Source organism: Apus apus, chromosome 1, assembly GCF_020740795.1.
Source record: "Apus apus isolate bApuApu2 chromosome 1, bApuApu2.pri.cur, whole genome shotgun sequence".
NCBI lineage: Eukaryota > Metazoa > Chordata > Aves > Apodiformes > Apodidae > Apus > Apus apus.
This window is the reverse complement of record NC_067282.1, coordinates 15,216,941-15,238,151: the sequence shown is the minus strand read 5'-3', so window position 1 is coordinate 15,238,151 and position 21,211 is coordinate 15,216,941. Positions and strand designations below refer to the sequence as shown.

At 41.6% G+C, this 21,211-nt stretch overlaps 1 protein-coding gene across 2 annotated transcripts in view; it reads left to right on the top strand.

The window, feature by feature from the left end:
• Positions 1-1,641: 1,641 nt before the first annotated feature.
• The window catches only part of PDGFD (platelet derived growth factor D), a 140,159-nt gene continuing 120,589 nt past the window's right edge, over positions 1,642-21,211 (top strand). For both annotated transcript variants that reach the window (XM_051608985.1, XM_051608976.1), the window contains exon 1: positions 1,642-2,134. In XM_051608985.1, coding sequence (XP_051464945.1) covers positions 2,002-2,134 — 133 coding nt within the window. In that variant the 5' untranslated portion in view covers positions 1,642-2,001. The remainder of the gene's footprint in view (positions 2,135-21,211) is intronic.

Genomic DNA, 21,211 nt, shown 5'->3' with positions numbered 1-21,211 from the left:
AGACACTGTCAAAAACCTTTTGTCTGCCTTCTGGGTGGAAGATGATTTGTTCTTATTTCTCTTCCTCATCCACCACTTTAAAATGGCCAAAGGGGAATCAATTACGGGACCTGAGTCTGAGAGAGAACGAGGACCTGAGGGCACTGAGAAAGGAAAGACTTCACAAAGGAGTTGTGGTAGAGGGCAGGGTATTGAGCATGTCCTTTTATCTTGGAAGAGATATCTCCTATCACTTGGAAGAGAGCTAGGTAGCTGGGATCCTATTGATGCTTTCTGCCAGTTCGTGGTAAAGTGATGGGAAAGAGGCAGACACATTGACTGGATGAGCAGAAGACATCTTCGGAGCTCCCCCTATCTTCATTTGCTGTATATCCTCTACTTGACTTTCTACTTCTATTAGGATGATTGGATTGGCCACCTTCCCTCTGCTCAGTTTCCCCCCTGAAATGAGCACCTAAAATGCAAGCAAGTCTGCTCAAAAATGAAATGCTGTTGGAGCCTTTCCATTATCTACCACATGGGAGCAGGATTAGGTTTGCTGTCAGTTTTGGGGAACATGAAAGGGATAAAGAACCATTAATTATGCCTAACAGAATTGCACCCTACTGGTTCCTTAAGACATACAAGATGTTTCAGTCCCATTGTCATTCTAAGATGCTCTTGGAGAAAATGCTTCACACAGCCAGAGGCAGCCCTCCAAGTGTAGCAGGACTCATCCAATATTCCTCGTACAGCACTGTATTGACATTCTTCTACTAGTGAGGTGTTTCATGTCAAAGGTCTGGCAGCATGTTATGATTTGTTAAGACTGGCTAAGACTGTATGAAGTGTAAACTGAGTAGGTAAGAATTTTTTAGAGAACTGTTAAAAACTGTTTTTTTGTAAGCCTTCATTTGATTATTTTCATTGCAGCTAATGGAAGGAAAAAGAGTATTAAAACAGCAATCTGATCACAATCCTCACATACCTTTGTTTTAGACATAATCTCTTCCAGGCAGCAATACAATCTTTTAATATCAGACACAATTTAATGAGGACCTAAATTAGTAGGAAATAACTTTTTATGAAATGCTTTGGACACTGCTTGACATGACAGAAGAGACCATCTATTTCTCCCAGGGACAACTGCGAATGAGTCTTCTTCAGACAATGGGTTTTCATCCCTTATTCCACCAAGTCTCCTCACCCTTCCTGGTGTAACTTAAGTAATTTGAGTAATGCCAGCCCAAGCAATAACCTTCACGTGGACGCTGCGGTCCCGCAGGTGACAGGACGCCTCAGTGCGCGGCCTGTTCGCTGGCGGGAAGCCCATGGGATACGGTTCCCACCGGGTCCCGGAGGGGGGACAGGCCTCCCTCGAACCACCTCTCCTGTCACTTTCTGCTCGGGCTGGAGACGGCGCGACCGGCATCTCACGGAGGGCGCGGGCACTGCTCCCTGCCTCTCCCTGCCTCCCCCCCTGCCCCCGGGCCGCCTCCTTCCCCGGGGCGGCCTCTTTTCTCCGGTCCCTGCCCCGCAGCCCGAGGTGCTCCCGCCGCTCCAGACCCCGGGGCGGCTCGGCGGGGCGGGGCGGGCGCAGCCCGGCAGCGGAGCAGGGCGGGGCGGCCGCGGGGGAGCGCGGCTGCGGCAGCCCCCCGCCTGCGAGGGAGGGGGCGGCCAACCCGGCGGGGGATTTCTCACCTTTGCCGAGTTTGGCCGGCCCCAGACACGCGGTAGAAAAGTTCTGCATGCAGGAAGTTTGGAGGCAGCTCGGAGAGTAACTCAGCAGCTGCGGCTGCTGTTTCGGGTGGTGGTGTTTTTTGTTTTGGGGTTTCTTTTGTGTGTGTCTTCTTGTTGTTTCTTCCCCCCCCACTCCCTACAAATCCCTCAAACACACAAGCAGCCCGCAACAACAACAAACTAAAGTTCGGGAACGGGGAAAGAACACGAGAAAAGGAAGCACCCTCGGTGGGAAGAGCCGGCTTCTCTGCAGAGACGCGGTCCCGTTCCCAGCCGATCCCAATGCAACTGCTCATCTTCCTCCTCCTCCTCTACGCTGTCGTCTGTGCGAACTTTTGCAGCCGTCAGGGCACCACTGCCCCTGCCCAGAGCGGATCTATAAAAGCCTTGCGATCCTCGAATATCAGGCGAGATGGTAAGTGTCTCTCTGCCTATTTTAACCCTAAGGGCTGCATTTGCAGAGGAAGCCCTGAGCCCGGAGCGCGCGCCGGGGGCTGCTGTCCCCCCTTCTCCGGTAGCGGGGGCCACGTCCCCGGAGCCCGGCGGGGGGTCTGTCTGGGCCGGGGTCCCGTCCCTGGGAGGCCGGCAGGGGCACGGGGGCCAGTCCCCCGAGGGCGGCGGGTGTCTGCCCGGGAGCGTGCGGCCAGGTGGAGGGAGGTGTGGGCTGCGGGGGCTGCTCCTCCGGGCGGTCCTAAACTCGGGGCAACTTCCAGGAGGTTTCTTGGAGCCGGCGGCGCCCTCAGCGTCCCCTGCGGGTGGCACCTCGCCCGTGACAACGCGGGGTGCCCGGTCCCAGCTGCCTCAGAGGGCCCTGCCCGGAGCCCCACGGCACCCGCGGGCCCCGTCTGCTCTGTGTCCCGTTGATGTGCCGACGGGCAGGGCAAGGGCTGGCCCGGCCGAGCGAGGCCGCTGCGGGGTCCCTTCGGGGCGGTGCGTGGCGGGCCAGGGCGGGCAGGCGGCGCTGGGCCGGGCGCGGGCGATGCCGGTGTCGCCTCGGGGGTGCTCGGCGGGAGCGTGACTCCTTCTCCCGCTTTCGGCTCCTGAAATGGCTCCCGGGGTAACGTCCTCCATCTGTCCAGGTGGAGGGCTGCTTTGGCGGGAGGGTCTGGGCCCGGGCGGGGTGTTCGTCCCGCTCTGCTCCACGAAGACTCGTCCCTTGTGCCTGCCTCACGGTCGGCAGGACTGGGATGCCTAGCGGTGTTGAGCACCAAGAAGGGCGGCAGTGGGCTTTCAGACACTGCCCGCCTGGTAGGGAGGGTGGCTTCACTTTCCGTGTGTGAAATTTGGCACATTTCCCCCTGCGAGCTGCCGGCAGAGGATATCCTCGACAGCTGAGGGTCTGCAGCGCAGCTGTGTGAGACACAAGTGCCTCAAGTGAGCGGTCAGCGTGGCCATGTGCTGTGGCCCTGTAGTGAATGAATGTGGAGGCTCCATAAAAATAGTACCACTGAGATTCACCTTTGGAATCCACTTATTCGTGATTCGAGATAAAGAAAATCAGATCATCTCAGTTTGGGAAGAACAGTGAGCGTCAGGTTGGGGAGCAGCCTGTTGTGTTCCAGCTATATGTGAGAGGACCTGCTTTTGCACATGGTGGTGTGTATACCTTCTTGCGGAGAGAAAGGCAAGATCTTCTCCCTAAAAATGAACAGAGTTCAGTTCAGTCTTCAAGTTATGTCTTCCAGTTGCCAGAACTTATATATTTTATAAACGTTTTTCAAAAACTCAGCCACTTGAGCCATTTCCAAGATTGTACTCTATATTTGCCAGTGTTTATTTTTCAGTATGTATACAATGTGTGTAATGGGTATACAGTTGATTCAGGAAGATGTTTTTGTTTCAGCTTTGGAGCCATCTTGGACTTAATAATCCTTTGTATGCCTTTCCTAGTCATTGAAAGAAAGCTTAGAGGAGGTGAAGAGGCTTTTTCTTACAACTGAGAGAGCAAGTCTGGATGTCAAAAAACATTAAAAATGTATGAGTTTCTAATAAAAGCATATAGCCCTTATTTCTGTTTAATCCTCCAAAAGTATTGTGTATTTTATCAAGCTTCATGACTTGGTAGCCTGTCATCTTAAACTTCATAGAAGACCTGAGACCATCTCTGAATTAAGCTAAGCCAAGCCAACTTTCTTGCAAGAGAAACTCCAATCAAGCTTTTTCATGGAAAACTGCAGTGATTTACTTGGAACTTCAAAGTGTGTCTGACTGATCTTTCTGTAGAGTCTGAAGAAATTGGTAACACCTAATACAAATAAAGTTTTCAGCTTACTGGCAGTGTGATGGGTTTTTTACTCCAGAGAAGATGAAACTGCTTCTTGAAGTGATGAAGAGAACAAGCCTGTGTGAAATTATTAGATAATTTCTCTTTCCCTAGTTGTGATCATTTAACGTGATTAAGCTTTGTACCTTCAAAATTATCTTCCACAACTTGTGTTGGCTGCACTTCCTGTGTACGAGGGTGGACTTTTTCTGGGGCTGTTTGAAAGCAGCAGATTTATATGAAATGGCATGCTACCTTAACCCTCCCTGGGCCACGTGCTAATCAGGCTTACAGACATAGCGAAACTCATCCATGCTGAAGTCAAACACCTGTGCAGACCTTTAGCAGATTCTCCATGTACTGAGGAGGTAACACACTTTTAGGAAGACCATATGCAGACCCTTAGCATGCTGCAGCCTTACACTCTGCTTGTGCTTGGGAATTCTCTTGCTTTCCCTCTGGAAAGGATGGTGTGTTCTGGTATAGCAAGTGGAGCTGGGTGTCCAGTCACAGCATCTAAAGCACATCAGCTGCTGATTGGCCTGATTTTACTCAAATGAACCAAACTGTTCTTTTAGTTTGTTGACTAAAGGTCTGTATTTGTGCAGCCAAAGGTTATGAGCTGTATTCCAAATGTTGCATGCATATGATGAGCTCATGAGCAAAGTGTTTAGACCACAATTGGCTGTAGGCCACTAAAAGTATTTCTGTCTTTTATAATTTTCAGTGGTGTTTGTGTCTTGTTTTGGTCTAAAGCGCTGAAATAGCATTAAAGACATGTGGGCTGCATTGCTGTGTTAGACAGTTTTTTTGCCTTCTAAATATTTGCAGACATGACAATACAAAATAGGATCTAAGCACAGAATACACTGGGAGTAACATGTTCCAACAGTCTCTCAAAATGCACAGCAGGTATAAAAATCTAATATTATGTCCTGGGTTGATGCTCATGATTATTTTTTTGTGGAACTGAGATACTGGAGAGGAAGCAAGGTCTGTTGAGCTCTTTAAATTAAAGTATTATATCTTGGCAAGTCCAAGATCATCTGCATTTTATTTCAAAAAGACAACAATCATTTGGATAACAGTTTTCTGTTATCTCCAAGCAGGATAAACTAGTGATACTGCATAAGCAGAGCTTTAATACAGACGCTTGGTCTTGCTTTCGGCCAGAACAAACCTTTGCATTGTGCCATGATTTGAGATTGTCTTTCTTCTTTTAAGCTAAAAGAGGTTGGCTGATTTGTAAAGGCTCTTACCTAAGACTGAGGTTGCTCTAGGAAGAAATCTATAGAGGAAGGGCAGCACATAAAACAAAAATGCTGTTTACTGACTACCAAACCTAACCTGACTGTACTTCCTGCTGAAGTTATTAAGAATATAAATAACCTCATCACAAGACATCCTCTTGTCCTAGTGGAAGGACGGACATTGATGAATCAGCTGTCCAGTGTAGCACTAATCAATTTTTTAAAGTGTCCTGGAGATGCCAACTGCATTTATAGCACATGTAGTGGTATTTATTTAAAGTGTTTTTTAATGCTGTAACCTCTTAAGTCCTTTGAAGTTTGGCAGAATAACAATCTAGGGGCTTCTAGATGCTTCTGTTGTTCTTTTTCCCTCAGTTTCTCAGTTTACAGTATGCAGGTAATGCTGCCAATTAAAAGAAGTATGATATTTTGTTTCTGCTGTTTTGGCTGTTTATGTGTACTTGGAGATGAAAAGCACTAAGTAACAATATTTACTGTATGGTGTATAACTGAAACAGTTGTTGCTCATTCTTATCTGTCACCGAACAAACATCTGTATGAATGCACAATCTAGGAAAGTATGCTTTGTCTGTACACTCAGACTGTGCATTACTATACATATTTTAAACTTTAAAATCCAAAGTTTAAAGAAAAGGCAGAACAAAACAGACAGCATAGTGTCAAATCATTTCAGTGTGTAAACAACTGAAGGCCATGGAATCAGTATCTTCTGATGTGGATTTGAGACAGTAACATCAGATGACTTGAGATAAGATTCTGGGCTCTGGTTGTTTTCATTTCGAATAACAAAAAATAAATAGGAATTTCCATACTTGGTTTTCTTCTGCACCACCAAATACAAAGAAAAATTGCAGTTTACCATTCTGGGGAAATGACAACATCTTTTGGCTCTTCAATGGCCTGTCCAAAGGACTTTAACTCTCCCCTTCCCTTTGTGTTGGCCTGTGCCTAAGTGCAGGGAAAAGCATTCAGTGATTTGGGCAGAATTCTCTCACCAAATAGCTGTTAACTGTCTGCTCTTGGGAAAAGACATAGTTGAGGTTTCTTTCCTATCACTTTGAAATGTCTCTTGTATCACTAGTGGCATAGGAAGCCTCAGTTTTGGAATGCATTTACTGAGTTCTTCTATACTAGTTCTATACTAGGTTTGTATACATGGGTTATTTTAAAGGACTCTGGCAACATAACGTGTCAACTGGAAATACCTAAATTTGCTTTTCTAAGCATTACTTTCCTGGCTGTTTTTCTTCTGAAAAAAAAAAAAGAAAAAAAAAAGAAAAAAGAAAAAAGTGTATTTTAGGCTTTGTCAGATAAAAAAAACAAACCAAAACAACTTAGTGATTTACTTGTAGTAATGCACTTTGGTCTACAATTATTTAACTTTGATGACGTCTCTTATCTGTGTAATTAGCTGTCTGAACTGAAATATCAAAGGATATTACATGAGAATTCCAACTGACTCAGCAGCAAGCAGCATGGAGGAATTCTGCAAAGGAGCTTTGAAACACATTTTATCAGGCAGATGCGTATCATATAGTGGAAGTCTGTTCACTTATAAACTCTCCAGCCAGTGTCTCAACTCTTCTTGTTTCCTTTTCTTTCTTTCTTTTTTTTTTTCTTCATATATATATATATATATATTTGTATGAAACATAATTAGGCCAGTTGATTCTTAAAAAGACAAAACTTGATAACTGAATTGCTTTGATTCTTAAAAACGGAACAGTGCTAAAACTTCTCAAATACTGTTTTTATTTCACTGTGATTCCACAGAGAGGTAGTATAAAACACCTAGCAATGGGCATAAATAGGAAACTCACGGGAAGACATTAGTGCAATAACATTCTTCATGTCCTTAACTTTGAGGATCTTTATATTTCAATTAAAGTCAAGAGGCTCAGTCCTACAGGATTCTGTGGTAAGAAAGCTAGAATAGCTTATATGTAAGTGAGACAATGTCATGTAAAACGAACTATATCGGTATTTAGGTTAGAGATCAGGCGTAAATTCTTCAGTGTAAGGCTAGAGAAACACTGGAACAGGCTGCCCAGGGATGTTGTGGGCGCTCCATCCCTTAGGTGTTCAAGGGCAGGTTGGATGGGGCTCTGAGCAGCCTGTTCTAGTGGAAGGTGTCCCTGCCCATGCGGGGGGTTTGGAACTCTGATCTTTAAGGTCCCTTCCAACTCAAAAACTTTGTGATTCTGTAACTTATGGTGAAGCAAGAGTATTTACAAAATTTGTCAAATATTCTGTTAGTAAAAAATGCTTGTGTATCATAGGCATGAATATTATGTGTGTGCATACACAGAATAAATATATTTTGTATCTTTCACATATTATCTAGTATATTATGTATGCACATATATAATGCATAAATCAGAGGACACATGCACAGGGAAATGAGAATAAATATACTTAATATAATTTGTTCTAAATTAGCATTAAAATCTTAAAGATACTGTACCAAGGGATTTTTTTTTTTAGAATACTAAAAAAAAACCAACCCCAAGTTTAATGTAACTTTTTGAAGTCCTAGTTGAACATAGAACTGCTACACAAATACTTGAGTATGACTTTTTGATGTAGTTAAGATCTTCTTTATGTGAGGTTGTTAGCTATGTGATGTATGGAATTTGGCTTGAAAGCAACAGTAATGCAGGGATTTGAAATACAGCATACTAAATTCATTTCCTAAGAAATACCATGAAGGCTCTGTGTTGGCTTTCTCTGTAGTAATATTTTGCCCACTAATGCAGGAAAGTTTAGTAGTACTCCTTTTAGGTAGTTGATTCAAGCTGTATTCAAGAATTGCCTCAAAAAATCCTGCTATTATATTTATGAGGTTGATTACATTGTATCACATTTTGGATAAAAGAGACCATTTACATCATTGCTTCTGGTGAGGATCTCTTGGCTAAAATACTGGATTGTGTTAGATTACTTGACAGTTTATTTCAAATCAATCTCCGGTTTACAAAGTTACGGAAATGTCCTGTTTACAGTGTCAAACTGGCTAGATTTTCTTTTGGGAGTTTGGGGTTGGCTCTAATATTTTGGGTAGGGAATAAATGCTATATGGTCTTGAGCTTCCTATTGTACTTGAGTAATCTTCAGTTTCATTCTTCCTTTTTGATCTGTGTCCCATGCTGTGAAGCCCAGCATCCCATAATTCTGCTTTGGCAGTCAGGGCTCTGCATACTTGGAGATGGTGCTGGAGGACACACTTTTACCTTCTGTACAAAATTCCTGTCAATTAGCCCTGATGTGCATTGAGTCTTTATGATGTTAGAGTTTGTAAAAATATTTATTAAACACTAGGTCCATGAAAAACTGGAAAAATAGCCATTCTGACCTTTTTTGCATTGAAACCAGTGACAAAACTTTTGCCAGCTTTTAACTGCAGCAGTAAGGCACACGGGTTGCATGAATTTATACAGGATAAAATAAAATGTTTAAGCATTCAGTGATGAGTTTGTTATAGAATCATTTAGGTTGGAGAAGACCTTTAAGATCATCGACTCCAACCATAAATTTAACACTGGCAAGTCCACCGCTAAACTACATCCCTAAGCACCACATCTATATGGCTTTTAAATACCTCCAGGAATGGTCACTCTACCACTTCCATGGGCAGCTTGTGCTAATGCTTAATTACTCTTTAGGTGAAGAAATTTTTCTTAATATCCAGTCTGAACCTCACTTGGCACAACTTGAGGCTATTTCCACTCATCCTATTGCTTGTTACTTGGAAGAAGAAACTGCCTACCACCTTGCTCCAACCTCCTTTCAGATAGTTGTAGAGAACTGTAAGGTCTCCCCTCAGCCTCCTTTTCTTCGGACTAAGCAACCGCACTTCCCTCTGCTCCTCATGAGACCTGTGCTCTAGACCCTTCGCCAACTTTATTGCTCTTCTTTGGACACACTGGCACTTTGATATCTTTCTTGTAGTGGGGTGCTTATGTAGTTAAGTGTTATAGTACTCACAGTTAAGATACTCAGTTGAAGTCCGTGCACTGAAAAAAAAACCCAAATCCTTTGCACTGATACAGAGGAAGGGGGAGCTGATGGGGTTACATGTCGTGTGGTGAAAGTACAGAACAAAGCCTCATGGGTTCAGTGTGTCCTGCTCCTTTTTCTCCTGACAATCTTACGTGTCATACACAGGATATCCTACAAGAGACTTCTGCTGTGATACATTTCTAGGCAAGACCTTAAGGAGACCTGTCAGTATTTTTCAGTATCTTGCATTGTTTCTGTTTGTTTTTTACTTTTAAAGAGGCTCCAAGTCTAATACGCATAGGTTTTTGTTATTGTTTCTTCTTGGATCAGTTGCAGAAGATTTTTCTCATAGTTGAATGTATTTCTAATCTGATGTGACTCACAGTAAAACTGAATTGAGGATAAAGCAGAGACCCAGGCTGGTTAGAGAGAAGGGATAAAAATAGGTACATAGAATGTTGATTACAAGAAGTACTGTGGAATCTGGAAACCCTTTATGTACCATTGTGCCCTTAGTTTTTCAACTAGGAAGTTACTTGAAGGATAAATCCTTTGCTTTAGCAAAGCAGTGACAGATGTGTTGCACAAAAATAGTGAGTAGGTGGTAATAATGCCATTAGATTATTTGTGGAAATGGACCAACGCAGCTTCTTTCTTCTTTCTTTTTTTGTTTGTAATTAGAACTTGTCACCCAGGGAAGTTTAATGACGTGGGGCATACTTCTTACCAATTCCCATAAGTCATTAGGTCCTAGAAAATGGCAAAGTTATCTCTTCTAAGCAAGAGATAAAATTGTTCCATCACATACTAGTGACCTGGCTACTTATAGTATATATGTGATCTGCTTGTACATAATTAGCACATGCAAACACATGAACCTCCAAAGTCAGTTTTCTGACAGTGCACCCCACATTTACTGTACAGTGCACTCAGGCTGTGCCTCTGAGGAATGGAGAGCAGGGGATCCTTGTGGCAACCCCACCTTTGCAGCACTGTTGAGTGATGCTGAGGTGTCTTTGGTCTGTCCTCGGACCTGCACAGCAGAGACAGGTTTTGATGTTACATCCCCATCTCCATACATCCAGCCTGCCTCCCAGCAGACTTGAAGACATGAATAAATCCCTTGGCCACATGACAACGTGGAAACAAGCATCACTCCAGAAAAAAAAATTATTTGCACCACAGAGGAACTTCATGCCATACTCTAGGACACATCTGAGGACCAATCCTGGACTAGCATGATTCCCACAGTGCCAAGCAGAGCAGAATGAGAAGTGGACCAGTGTGGCTGTTCAGCCTGTTTTTTCCCCAGTCCCTTAACCAGTCACAGCAGGCGTAGCGGGCCTTCACTGGGCAGTGCTCATGAATTTGGTAACAGTTTTCTGCAGGCAGTAAGACTTACGTGGCAATACCTTGTGTTTCACTGTAGGGGTCCAGCCCCAGCAGCTTGAAGAGGCAGAAGTGGCTCCCACAGCAGTCATTACATGTGGGCAAAGACTGAAGATCCTTACCAGGATGCAGCCATCCTTAAAATTCTGAGGCCTTGCTGTCTGTAGTGTCCTGCTTCCTGTCCACTTTCCTGCTCAGAGTTGCCAACATTTTTGCAGGCTCAGAGGTGTGTGACATACTGAGGTGAAATAACAGGGCATGTGGATAGCTGTTTTTGGGGAACAGAGAATCATACAAAACAACAGTGTGATGTCCTGCATAAAAAAATAATATCTTGACTCTTGCGTGCTTGTCTGAAAACAGCTCCTGTGATGTGGGAGTTAAATAGCAAAGAAACCTGCAAAGAAATCCCAGAACAAAACAGGGAAATCTGTTATTATGGTTTTGTTTCTTTGCATATTCCTTGGATTTAGTTTCATCTAGTGCATAAGGAAATAGAGGAAGGCCATTAAGAAGAGATCATGACTTTATATGTTTTTATTGTTTTTGAAGAATGACTTTAAAGGCTTTTTTTCAATATGTGAGGGATATTTTTCAAGAGTTGCAGGTATATTTCTCCCTACAGCCTTACAATGGCAATGCCTTTTTTTTTTTTTGTCTCTCAGAGGAGAAATAGAATGTATTTCTATATATGCATTTGCAATGAAATGTTTGTAAATTGAAGTACACATCATTAGATGGTCACTTGGGAGGAATATAGGACTGTTGTCAGAGAATGTAGGGAGGCAATTAGGAAAGCTAAGGCCTCCTTGGAACTTAACCTTGCGAGTCAGGTTAAGGACAATAGAAAGGGCTTTTTCAAATACATAGCCAACAAAACTAACACCAGAGGCAATACAGGCCCACTGCTGAATGAGGTGGGTGCCCTGGTGACAGAGGATTTAAAGAAGGCAGAGGTGCTGAATGCCTTCTTTGCCTCTGTCTTTACTCCTGCAGGCTTTCCCCATGAGCCCCAGTTTCATATAGCCCCAGAAGAAGTCAAGATAAAGGAGGAGTTTGCTAAGGTAGATGAGGATTGGGTTAGGGATCAGTTGAGTAATCTGGACATCCATAAATCGATGGGTCCGGATGAAATGCATCCAAGGGTGCTGAGGGAGCTGGCGGAGGTCATTGCTAGTCCACTCTCCATCATCTTCGGTAAGTCATGGACAACAGGAGAGGTGCCTGAGGACTGGAGGATAGCAAATGTCACTCCAGTCTACAAGAATGGCAAGAAGGAGGACCCGGGTAACTATAGACCAATCAGCCTCACCTCCACCCCTGGAAAGGTGATGGAACAACTTGTCCTTGGCACTATCTCTAGGCACATCAAGGACATGGGGGTCATCAAGAGCAGTCAACATGGTTGTACCAAGGGTAAGTAATGTTTGAGTAACCTCATAGCCTTCTATGAGGAAATTACTAGGTGGATGGATGATGGTAGAGCGGTAGATGTGGTCTGTCTTGATTTCAGTAAAGCATTTGACACTGTCTCCCACAGCATCCTTGTAGACAAGTTGATCAAGTATGGGTTTGATGATCAGGCAATGAGGTGGATCAAGAACTGGTTGAAAGGAAGAAGTCAGAGAGTTGTAGTCAATGGGGCAGAATCTAGTTGGAGGTCCGTGACTAGTGGAGTCCCTCAGGGGTCAGTACTGGGACCGGTGTTGTTCAACATCTTCATCAACGACCTGGATGAGGGCACAGAATGTACCCTCAGCAAGTTTGCTGATGACACCAAGCTGGGAGGAGTGGCTGACACACCAGAAGGCTGTGCTGCCATTCAGAGAGACCTAGACAGGCTGGAGACTTGGGCGGGGAAAAACCTGATGAAGTTCAACAAGGGCAAGTGTAGAGTTTTGCATTTGGGGAAGAAAAATGCCATGTACCAGTACAGGCTGGGGGCTGACCTGCTGGAGAGCAGTGTAGGTGAAAGGGACCTGGGGGTCCTGGTAGACAGGAGGATGACCATGAGCCAGCAATGTGCCCTTGTGGCTAAGAAGGCCAATGGCATCCTGGGGTGTATTAGAAAGGGTGTGGTTAGTCAGTCAAGAGAGGTTCTCCTCCCCCTCTATTCTGCATTGGTGAGGCCGCATCTGGAGTATTGTGTCCAGTTCTGGGCCCCTCAGTTCAGGAAGGACAGGGAACTGCTGGAAAGAGTCCAGTGCAGAGCCACAAAGATGATTAAGGGAGAGGAACATCTCCCTTATGAGGAAAGGCTGAGGGAGCTGGGTCTTTTTAGTTTGGAGAAAAGGAGACTGAGGGGTGACCTCATCAATGTTTACAAATACGTAAAGGGTGAGTGTCAAGAAGACGGAGTTAAGCTTTTTTCAGTGATGACCAGTGATAGGACAAGGAGTAATGGATACAAATTGGAGCACAGGAGGTTTAAGGTGAATATCAGAAATTTTTTTTTTACTGTGAGAGTGACAGAGCACTGGAACAGGCTGCCCAGAGAGGTTGTGGAGTCTCCTTCTCTGGAGACATTCAAAACCCGCCTGGACGCCTTCCTGTGTGATGTACTCTAGGTGACCCTGCTCTGGCAGGGGGGTTGGACTAGATGATCTTTCGAGGTCCCTTCCAACCCCTAGGATTCTATGATTCTATGAATTTTGGCAACATATGTCTCGCATTTAATCTTCAAGAAGGCCTTTAAAAATTATTGGCCAAACCAGAACAGAAATGCCCACAGCTGCTTTGTTTGTAGAGAGGAAAGCTAGCCTGATCACCTAATACAGCTTCTGTTTCCCTTCTGTTCACATGGGTAGGAGACAAACATTTCCTTTGCTTATTTATTATAAATCAGTCTTATTGATTTTTTATTTTTATTTTACATTTACTACAGCTAAAGAAAGGCCTAAACTTAACATACAAATCAGCGTGTACTTCACTGTATTATAATTATTTTATTGCCAGTTTAAAATGTCTTAAAATTATCAGTAAAAATAGAGGATCTGATGCCAGCACCTGGAGCTGGGTGTTTCTGTAAATTGATTTTGACAGAGGTTCTTAGCTGTGCAGTAGCAGCAGCTGGCACAGCTGTTCAGAGAGTGTGAGGCAGGTCTGTTGGAAGAGCTGACAAGAAAAAGCCCAGGGAGCTCCCACCAGGGATGTAGCTCAACTTCTGTAAGAAATCAGCATTCCACATCCAAGATACACTGTGCATGTTTATACGATGGGTACTAATAAACTGTCATGGTTACTGAATTATTTCAAAGGCAATGTACATTTCTTTTCACACACTTATGCACCATTTCTGTAAAAAAGTTGGTACATTTTGACTTTTTGATGCTGACATCTGAGGCCCAGAAAAATGAAGTTGAGAACAGACTGACAATACCAGGACCTGAAGATTTCTAGTACCTGTCAAATCTCCACCTTTACAGTATTGAAAAAAAAAGCACTGCCCTCACAAACCTTTTTCAAATACTTGCAAATAAGGCAAAGATAAAAAACAAGAAATAAAGGAAGAAGAAAAAAGGTTTTGGCAACAAGAGACATTTCAGTTCTTGCCAGGGCAAAAACCCCAGTGTTGCCGGATGAGTAAACATGTGGGATTAACCTGAAATGTGATATTTTAAATGAAATTTTAAGTCATGTTAGGTATGTAGTGAAATTTACTACATCCTTGTTGGCTGTACAAAGTAAATAAAACAGAAGAACTAAAGATGTTATCTTTAATCTTGTTAGATCAATTGTAGGGCCACACATAGCAGGACTAACGGATAAGATAATACAAGTTGACCATGTGCATTACTAGCCATGTACTGAGTGTCAGGCAATGACAGGGAAGGAGCTACAGCCCTGCCTTAGTTTCTCAGTGAATTCTTCTCTTAGGTATACAAACACAGTGCAATAGAAAGGATGTTGTTGTACATAAGAACTAAGGCAGAGGCTGGAACAGGCTGGATAGTATGTTAAGACTTACTGCTGAAGTCCCTGCTCCGTGTATTGCTGATGAACATGGAAGGGCATCCCCTCGTTCCCCCATGTGCTGGACGGGGCTCCCTTCTGCCTCCTCCCCTTTGCCTGAAGAACTGAAGCCACAGCTTAGCCTCATGCCAGCAAACAATCCGATATATTGCCAAATGTGACTTTTTGCAGTTCCTCCATCTGGTAGTGCAGCTTTTGCTAGGAGAAACGGATGATGTGTTCAGTCTTGTGTTCCTCATTGAGCCATGTGGGAGAGCCAGTCCACATGCACCTCACAGGAGGCATATCTGTTGCATAATTTTGTGTTCATGTGTGCCATTTTCACTTCCCAAGGAAAATGGATGCTGGATATATCCTGTCTTCACCTTGCTCCCAGGACTGGAAATAATACAGTTTTCAATATTGTGTATTTGTGCTCAATTTGTACAAAAGTACTGTAATTGTGACCTTATTCATGTAGTGTAATTTCAGCTGCTGTACAGCTCTTACTAATGATTGGTAAATAAAATGCTAATCTATTTTACAGCTTTTGTGTTGCAAAAGTTCAGGTGTTCAGATGACTTAATTAGCACCTGATTTCCACACTACACTGCATTCAGTGTGACAATTTTTAGACATCTTCGCCGCGAGGACTCAAACTGAGATGAAGCTGTTAATGCCACAATTGAGTGATGTCCTTGCTTCCAATATTGTCTGGTATTCCTAGATTCACACTATTTGATTTTTAGTAGAGAAATGGAGAAGGAATAGATCTCGTTGAGCTTTATACAAAACAATTATGGCTTTTCTCCCCTGTGGGTTGCAGAGGATGAAGGAATATTACAGAAAACTGGAGGCGCAGCTTCTTCATGTGTGCTTTCCTCTAGATCTGGTAGGCAGAGAGCATCCTATGTGCAAAGAAAAGATGTATTTGAGGAGTCTTAAAAGTAAACAATTTCTGGCATTGTGTCTCACAAATCCATCAGGATCACTCAGTCTTTTTATAAGCTGTATTATCCTCTAGCACTTACTGTCTCTTCCTGTGATTATTCTGGCAACTTCTGAACTAAAATTTTCTTAATTATATATGGAACTGAAGAACTATTTTTATCCCTTGAGGTCAGCTCAAGTTTTGCAATCGTATCACAGTAGGATGTAGTTCACTAAATACCTGTATTTTCTATATTTACAGTAGGTTGAATGCTGGTGTTTGCATGTTTTTTTCAAAATCTAAGACTTCAATTGCTGCTTACATAATTTTTTCCTTTACTATTCTTGGTTTCAATTTATGTGGCAAGTGTAGAGTGAATATTCTTTTTTCATTCTGCTTAGCTCACTCAAAATTGAGAAATCAGTTTGGGCTTACAAAAAAACACAGAATGAACAGAACACAAACAGAATTATTCATTTGCTCTTTCAATCCGTAATTAGAAATAACTAGATGTGTATGAAGTCAGCATTGCATGAGAAAAACATCCAAAATACAAATAGGAACATACTTGCATGGATGCTTTCATAAAGATTTAAAATTTTGCTTTATTGTATTCTGAGGCCCATGAATCATTTCAGAAATATGGCTGTTGTGTGAATAGGGAGTTCATTAATAGGCAGTATTTCCTTTAGTTGCTAAGTCAAACTTGAATGCAAAACATGTTATGGTACGTCTTTTTCTGACATTTTTTACACAATTAAGGTAATTTTGTTTAACTAAGAGCTATTTAAAATGCTGGGCTGTGCACATTTTAATTTAATTCTGATTTCTATCCAAATGCAGCTTGATGCAAATCACAGTCAAAACAATAATTTTCATTATTATGAATATGTTCTCTGATATAACATTCAGGATGTGCAAGAAATATATGGTGAGACAAAGTAGCTGTAAATACTATCAGGTGTAGCTCATCTTCGTAGGAAACAGAAAGAATTACCCGATTTTGCTAAGTTTCATTTAATTGCAGGCAAATACATTCTTAATGGTTGTATCTTTAAATATTCTTTTTAAAAAAAAACAAGCCTGAAAAGTAAAAATAAAAACTCAGATTAAAATGAAAGCTATAAAGCTACGTTTCCTACTAGCAACTTTAATTCCCAGCTGAAATCTAATATGTGAACCAACCCATCTTCCCAACTCCAGAGCAGATCAGAAAATACATCATTAAGTCAGTCCCTTTGTCTTAGGTCCTAGCTGAAGGCCTTTGAATAGTGTGTGTGTGTCTGTCTACCTATGTACGTACTTACATACATAAGAATGTGTGTGATTGCCTTGTGCTTAAGGGATTCTTAAACATTTCTATTAAGATCCAGTCTGCCTTACTGTGCGTTTAAATAAGGCAGAAATGTAACTGGTAGAGAAAGAATGTTCATTTTACCAAACTTCGGTCGTTTGAAAAATGAAGCATCTTGTTAATGCTTCCCTTATAATTGAAGGGGAGAGAAGTACCTAAAATTACTCCAGTTTTTATCTCTCTCTATGTGAAATGTGAGTTGGGTCTTCTTGATCTCTTAAAAATGCAGCATGTTTACGATAAAAGATTTATTTGGAGTGATGAACAATGGCATGATACTAGTTATTTCTGACTAGTGAGTGGTACTAGCAACTTATTCTGGGAGCGTGAGCTTCAACAATAGCATTCACTACTACTAGTTTTGGGCTCAAATGTGGAGGGTTGACACTACCACTGGGAGAAGGGCAGGTTTAGGATTAGATTTGGCTTTTCTTCTTTAGGATCACAGGCAGTCATTAGATATATTTAGACCAGCATATATTTGCACAAGATCTTGTGTTAGCAATTATTTATATGTACAGAGGTCAACTGAGTTAGTAAGTATTGCCCCTGCCAGCTGTTACAGACCTCATAATGGCACTGGGCTCTGACTCACAGAGAATGAATTTGTCGGAGGTTTCTGGCAGGGACTGAAATCACTGCTTGTAAGGAAGCAGCTCTTGACAGTGCCTGGTTGAAGGTACACAGTCACAAAAGTTGAGCCAGAGGTTGCTGCAGAGTTGGAAGTACTGGGAGGAAAAGGTGTTGGTTGAATATAGACTCCCAAACTGCCAGGAACATCATTAATCTTGTGGTTTCTTGAAAGATACCTTTGGGTGCGGTCTCGTTATGTTAACATGTAAGTTCAAACATGAATCTACACTTTCTGAACCCATTACCTCGCTACCTTCTGAGTCCTTGCAGCTGTGTCTCACTGCTCAACTGAAGCCACTTTCCCCTTTTCCTCTCTTCCCTCATCCTGACCAAACCCACTCAGACATGATGCTGATAGAGACCTTTGCTGGCAGATTTCCTTCCTACACCTTCAGCTGTAGCATACGCAGACATTGACTGCTACATGTGTTCCAGCACCTCAGGCTGTGTCATGGGAGATATCTGGTGGCTGCCTATCACTTGTGTTGTAAGACAGTGTTTTCTCTTGTTCGTTAGCAGTTGTAAAAACGAAGAAAAAAAAATAGTTCCCCACATCTTTAGAATTTTAAGTTGCATTTCCTTGCTTAACATAAATCTATCTAAATGCAGATATAAAATACCTAAATCTTACTATCAAACCTTACTTACTATATTACTATCTTATGGCCTAAACTGTATTAAGTATATTGGATTCAAATAAAATGTAATTCTTTCAACAGCAGAAGTAGTGCAACCTGATCTCTTAAGACTTTGTACTGCATTGATAGGCTATGCTGTGAAATGTGAACTGCATTTGAAACTTTTCTCAGTGTTAAGGCATACAATAATGTTCTTCCTCTGGACTGCCTGCTAACCAGTGAGGATGAGGCTCATTTTGCTTCCCTGCTCCCAGGGAAACATTAATACAGTCTCTCTTCACTGTTTTCGTGCTTATCTTCAGAAAACTAATAGAACTGAAATACCTTTGAGGCTTTTATCCTCAATTTAGCCAATAGTTTCAATAGTTATTAGGGAACCTCACAAATGGGAATATAAGCATAGAGCAGATTCACACTGGTGATGTTATTGAGTGCTAAAGTATTTAAAAAATAGATTTTGTATGTATCTAGAAGTCCATTTATGGAAGCACTACAAAACAAAATCAGACCTCAGCATTGCCTGAGCACTTATCCCACTGGAGTGTGGGATAAAGCTAGCAGTGACTTCAGTGGGAATACAGTACTGAGAGCTTTCAGAAATCCCCATCCAGTCATATTTTTATTTCTTAGAGAGTTATGAGTATTTCAGATAATAGAATTTAAACACATAAAGGAAGAAAGTCAAAGTCATAGGAGGTAAGGAATTTCTCTTCTTGAAAAAGAAAAATAATATCTCTTCTTGAAATATGTAAGAGTTAAGTTAATGAAAGTAAGAGTCTGGAGAGATTCTGTGCCATTAAGGATGGACATAAGGTGTATATATCTAAACTTACCAGTAAAGGTAGTTAATGTGTAATTCCCATTTGGAAGTAGAACATATGCATAACATATTATAGATTACAGACTGCATGGGAGAAGTAGAGGAGGTAAATCACATTTTAGTCATTAGTCTGAGATTTGTATCTCAGTTGGAACACCATGAGTCTGCAAGGTTTGTTTAGCTTTGTGCAGTTGCTCTGAATCCAAAGTAATTGCAATTAGAAACTGGGGATTTTCTGGACAGCTGAATACAGTTTTTGTTTCACATGTGCTGCATTTGCAACACAAATAAAACATCATAGCTCAGTGTGCCCCATTCCATTATTTTCAAGAAAAGATCTCACTCTATTCTTATTCAGTCCTTTACATTATTTCCTTCCAACTAGTGATGTTAAAAAAGGTATTTGCAAGCTTGGACTTCCATCCCACAAATACCTTGTAATTTAAATGATACCATTATTAATCAGTTGTCTTTTCAAAGTGAAGCTTGAAAAGCTTTAGATACTGATACACCAATAATACAAACCTGAAGAAATACAGACATGTCCAGTGGGAACTTTAAGACTTGCTTCTTTGTCTTACAGCTGTGAGGCATCTTTTATTTGGGTAAACAAATTGCACCAAAAAAAATATGTAAGAGCTAGTGAATAGAAATGCAGAAGTGGAGAGTGTATAAATAACACAGTGCAGAAAGGCTAAGGTGAGATTTTTTTCTTTGACCCTCTTTGGAATAGATGGTGGAAGCCAAATTAACTGAAAAAACCCAGTGTTTCTCTAGAGGTCTTGTAAATATTTATTTACACAATAAATTCACTTGCAAAAGTACAGGTGGTAGAAGTCCTGTTTCAGAATATTTCTAAAGGATATTTGATTACATCTAATGTGAGACAAATGGTTTAATAAGTTTTGAGCAATGCTAATAATTTCTTTATGTGACCATATGCCCTTGAAGATAATTACATTGCTACCATTATTTCCAGTGTGGAGAACTTGTCCATGAATGAAACAGAATAGGAACTATCATTACATTAACTGAGTGTTTCTAGGGCTATGACTCTAAATATAATTAAAAAAAATATCTGTAATCAAAAATATGCTTTATTTTGTTACCTAATATTACAAAATTGCTTATGTGTACTGTAGTTTTAAATTGCCCTCTGAGGAACCATGCAGAAGTACTATCTGAAGAAAGATATGAGACTGAATTACTTATTTGACCTGTTCCAGCAGTTCCTACCAAGACATACAAACCAACAATCCTATGAGTTCCTCCTTGGCTCTTATTATTGACCTTAGATTAAACAGAAAAGCAAAGGTGGAAGTGTAGAACATGTTGGAGATAATGATTTGGGCACGCAATGGCTGTTTGTCCTCTTCTCTGATTATTATCTGTTGACACACTGAAAAAGATCACTTGGATGTGATCTGAACCAAAGGATTTCAGCATTAATCATCTTTTAGTATGAATAGCTGTCCACTGGGGGAGAGGCTAGTACAGAACAAAGGAACTGAAAATAATAATAGCATGTATAATAATAATAGCATGTATTCTCTTAATTTTATTCTACTCCTTGAAGGCTTTTATCAGGTATTGAAAATAAAGCTAAGGTCCTAATTTCTTTTCCTGCATCTCTCCATCTTTTCACTTGACATCTTCATGGACTTCAGAACTGTTAGATTTCTTTCTTCTCCTCCTTACCAGCTTGATCTTAAGAAATGGTGACAGTTGGGGCTTAGGTATAGCAACAAACATAAACATGTTTAATCCTGAGAGTAGGGTATGCAGTGTCCTTTACATTTTGCATGCCTATAGTTTGTCTAAGCTATAGTCCACTTCCAAGGGCTTTTTGCTTTATGACTGGAATCTTCTCAGCTTGGTTGTCCTTTCATTCTTTGACTGAACTATTTTTGTCCTTCATTTCTCTGTGAAGCTCATTCCCATTTCTAGCTTTTTTTTTAGGAAGGGTAAGTCGTGCCTCACACTACCCGCAGTTTGTCTTTGACTTCTCGTGCCTTTTTGTTTCTATGCTGTACTCTGCTAAATCAACATCTTTTCTAAGGCCTGACAGTTTCCCCATCAACAGAGCTCTATCTGTCTTCCTGCTACGCAATATTCCTAACGTAATTTACTGCTTTTCACATTTTCTATTAAATCCTTTGCTAAAATTCACATGTTTATTCATCTTAAAATATGTGCTGGTGTTTCACCTCTGTCTTTTTTTAGCTTACACTGCAGGTGGAAGA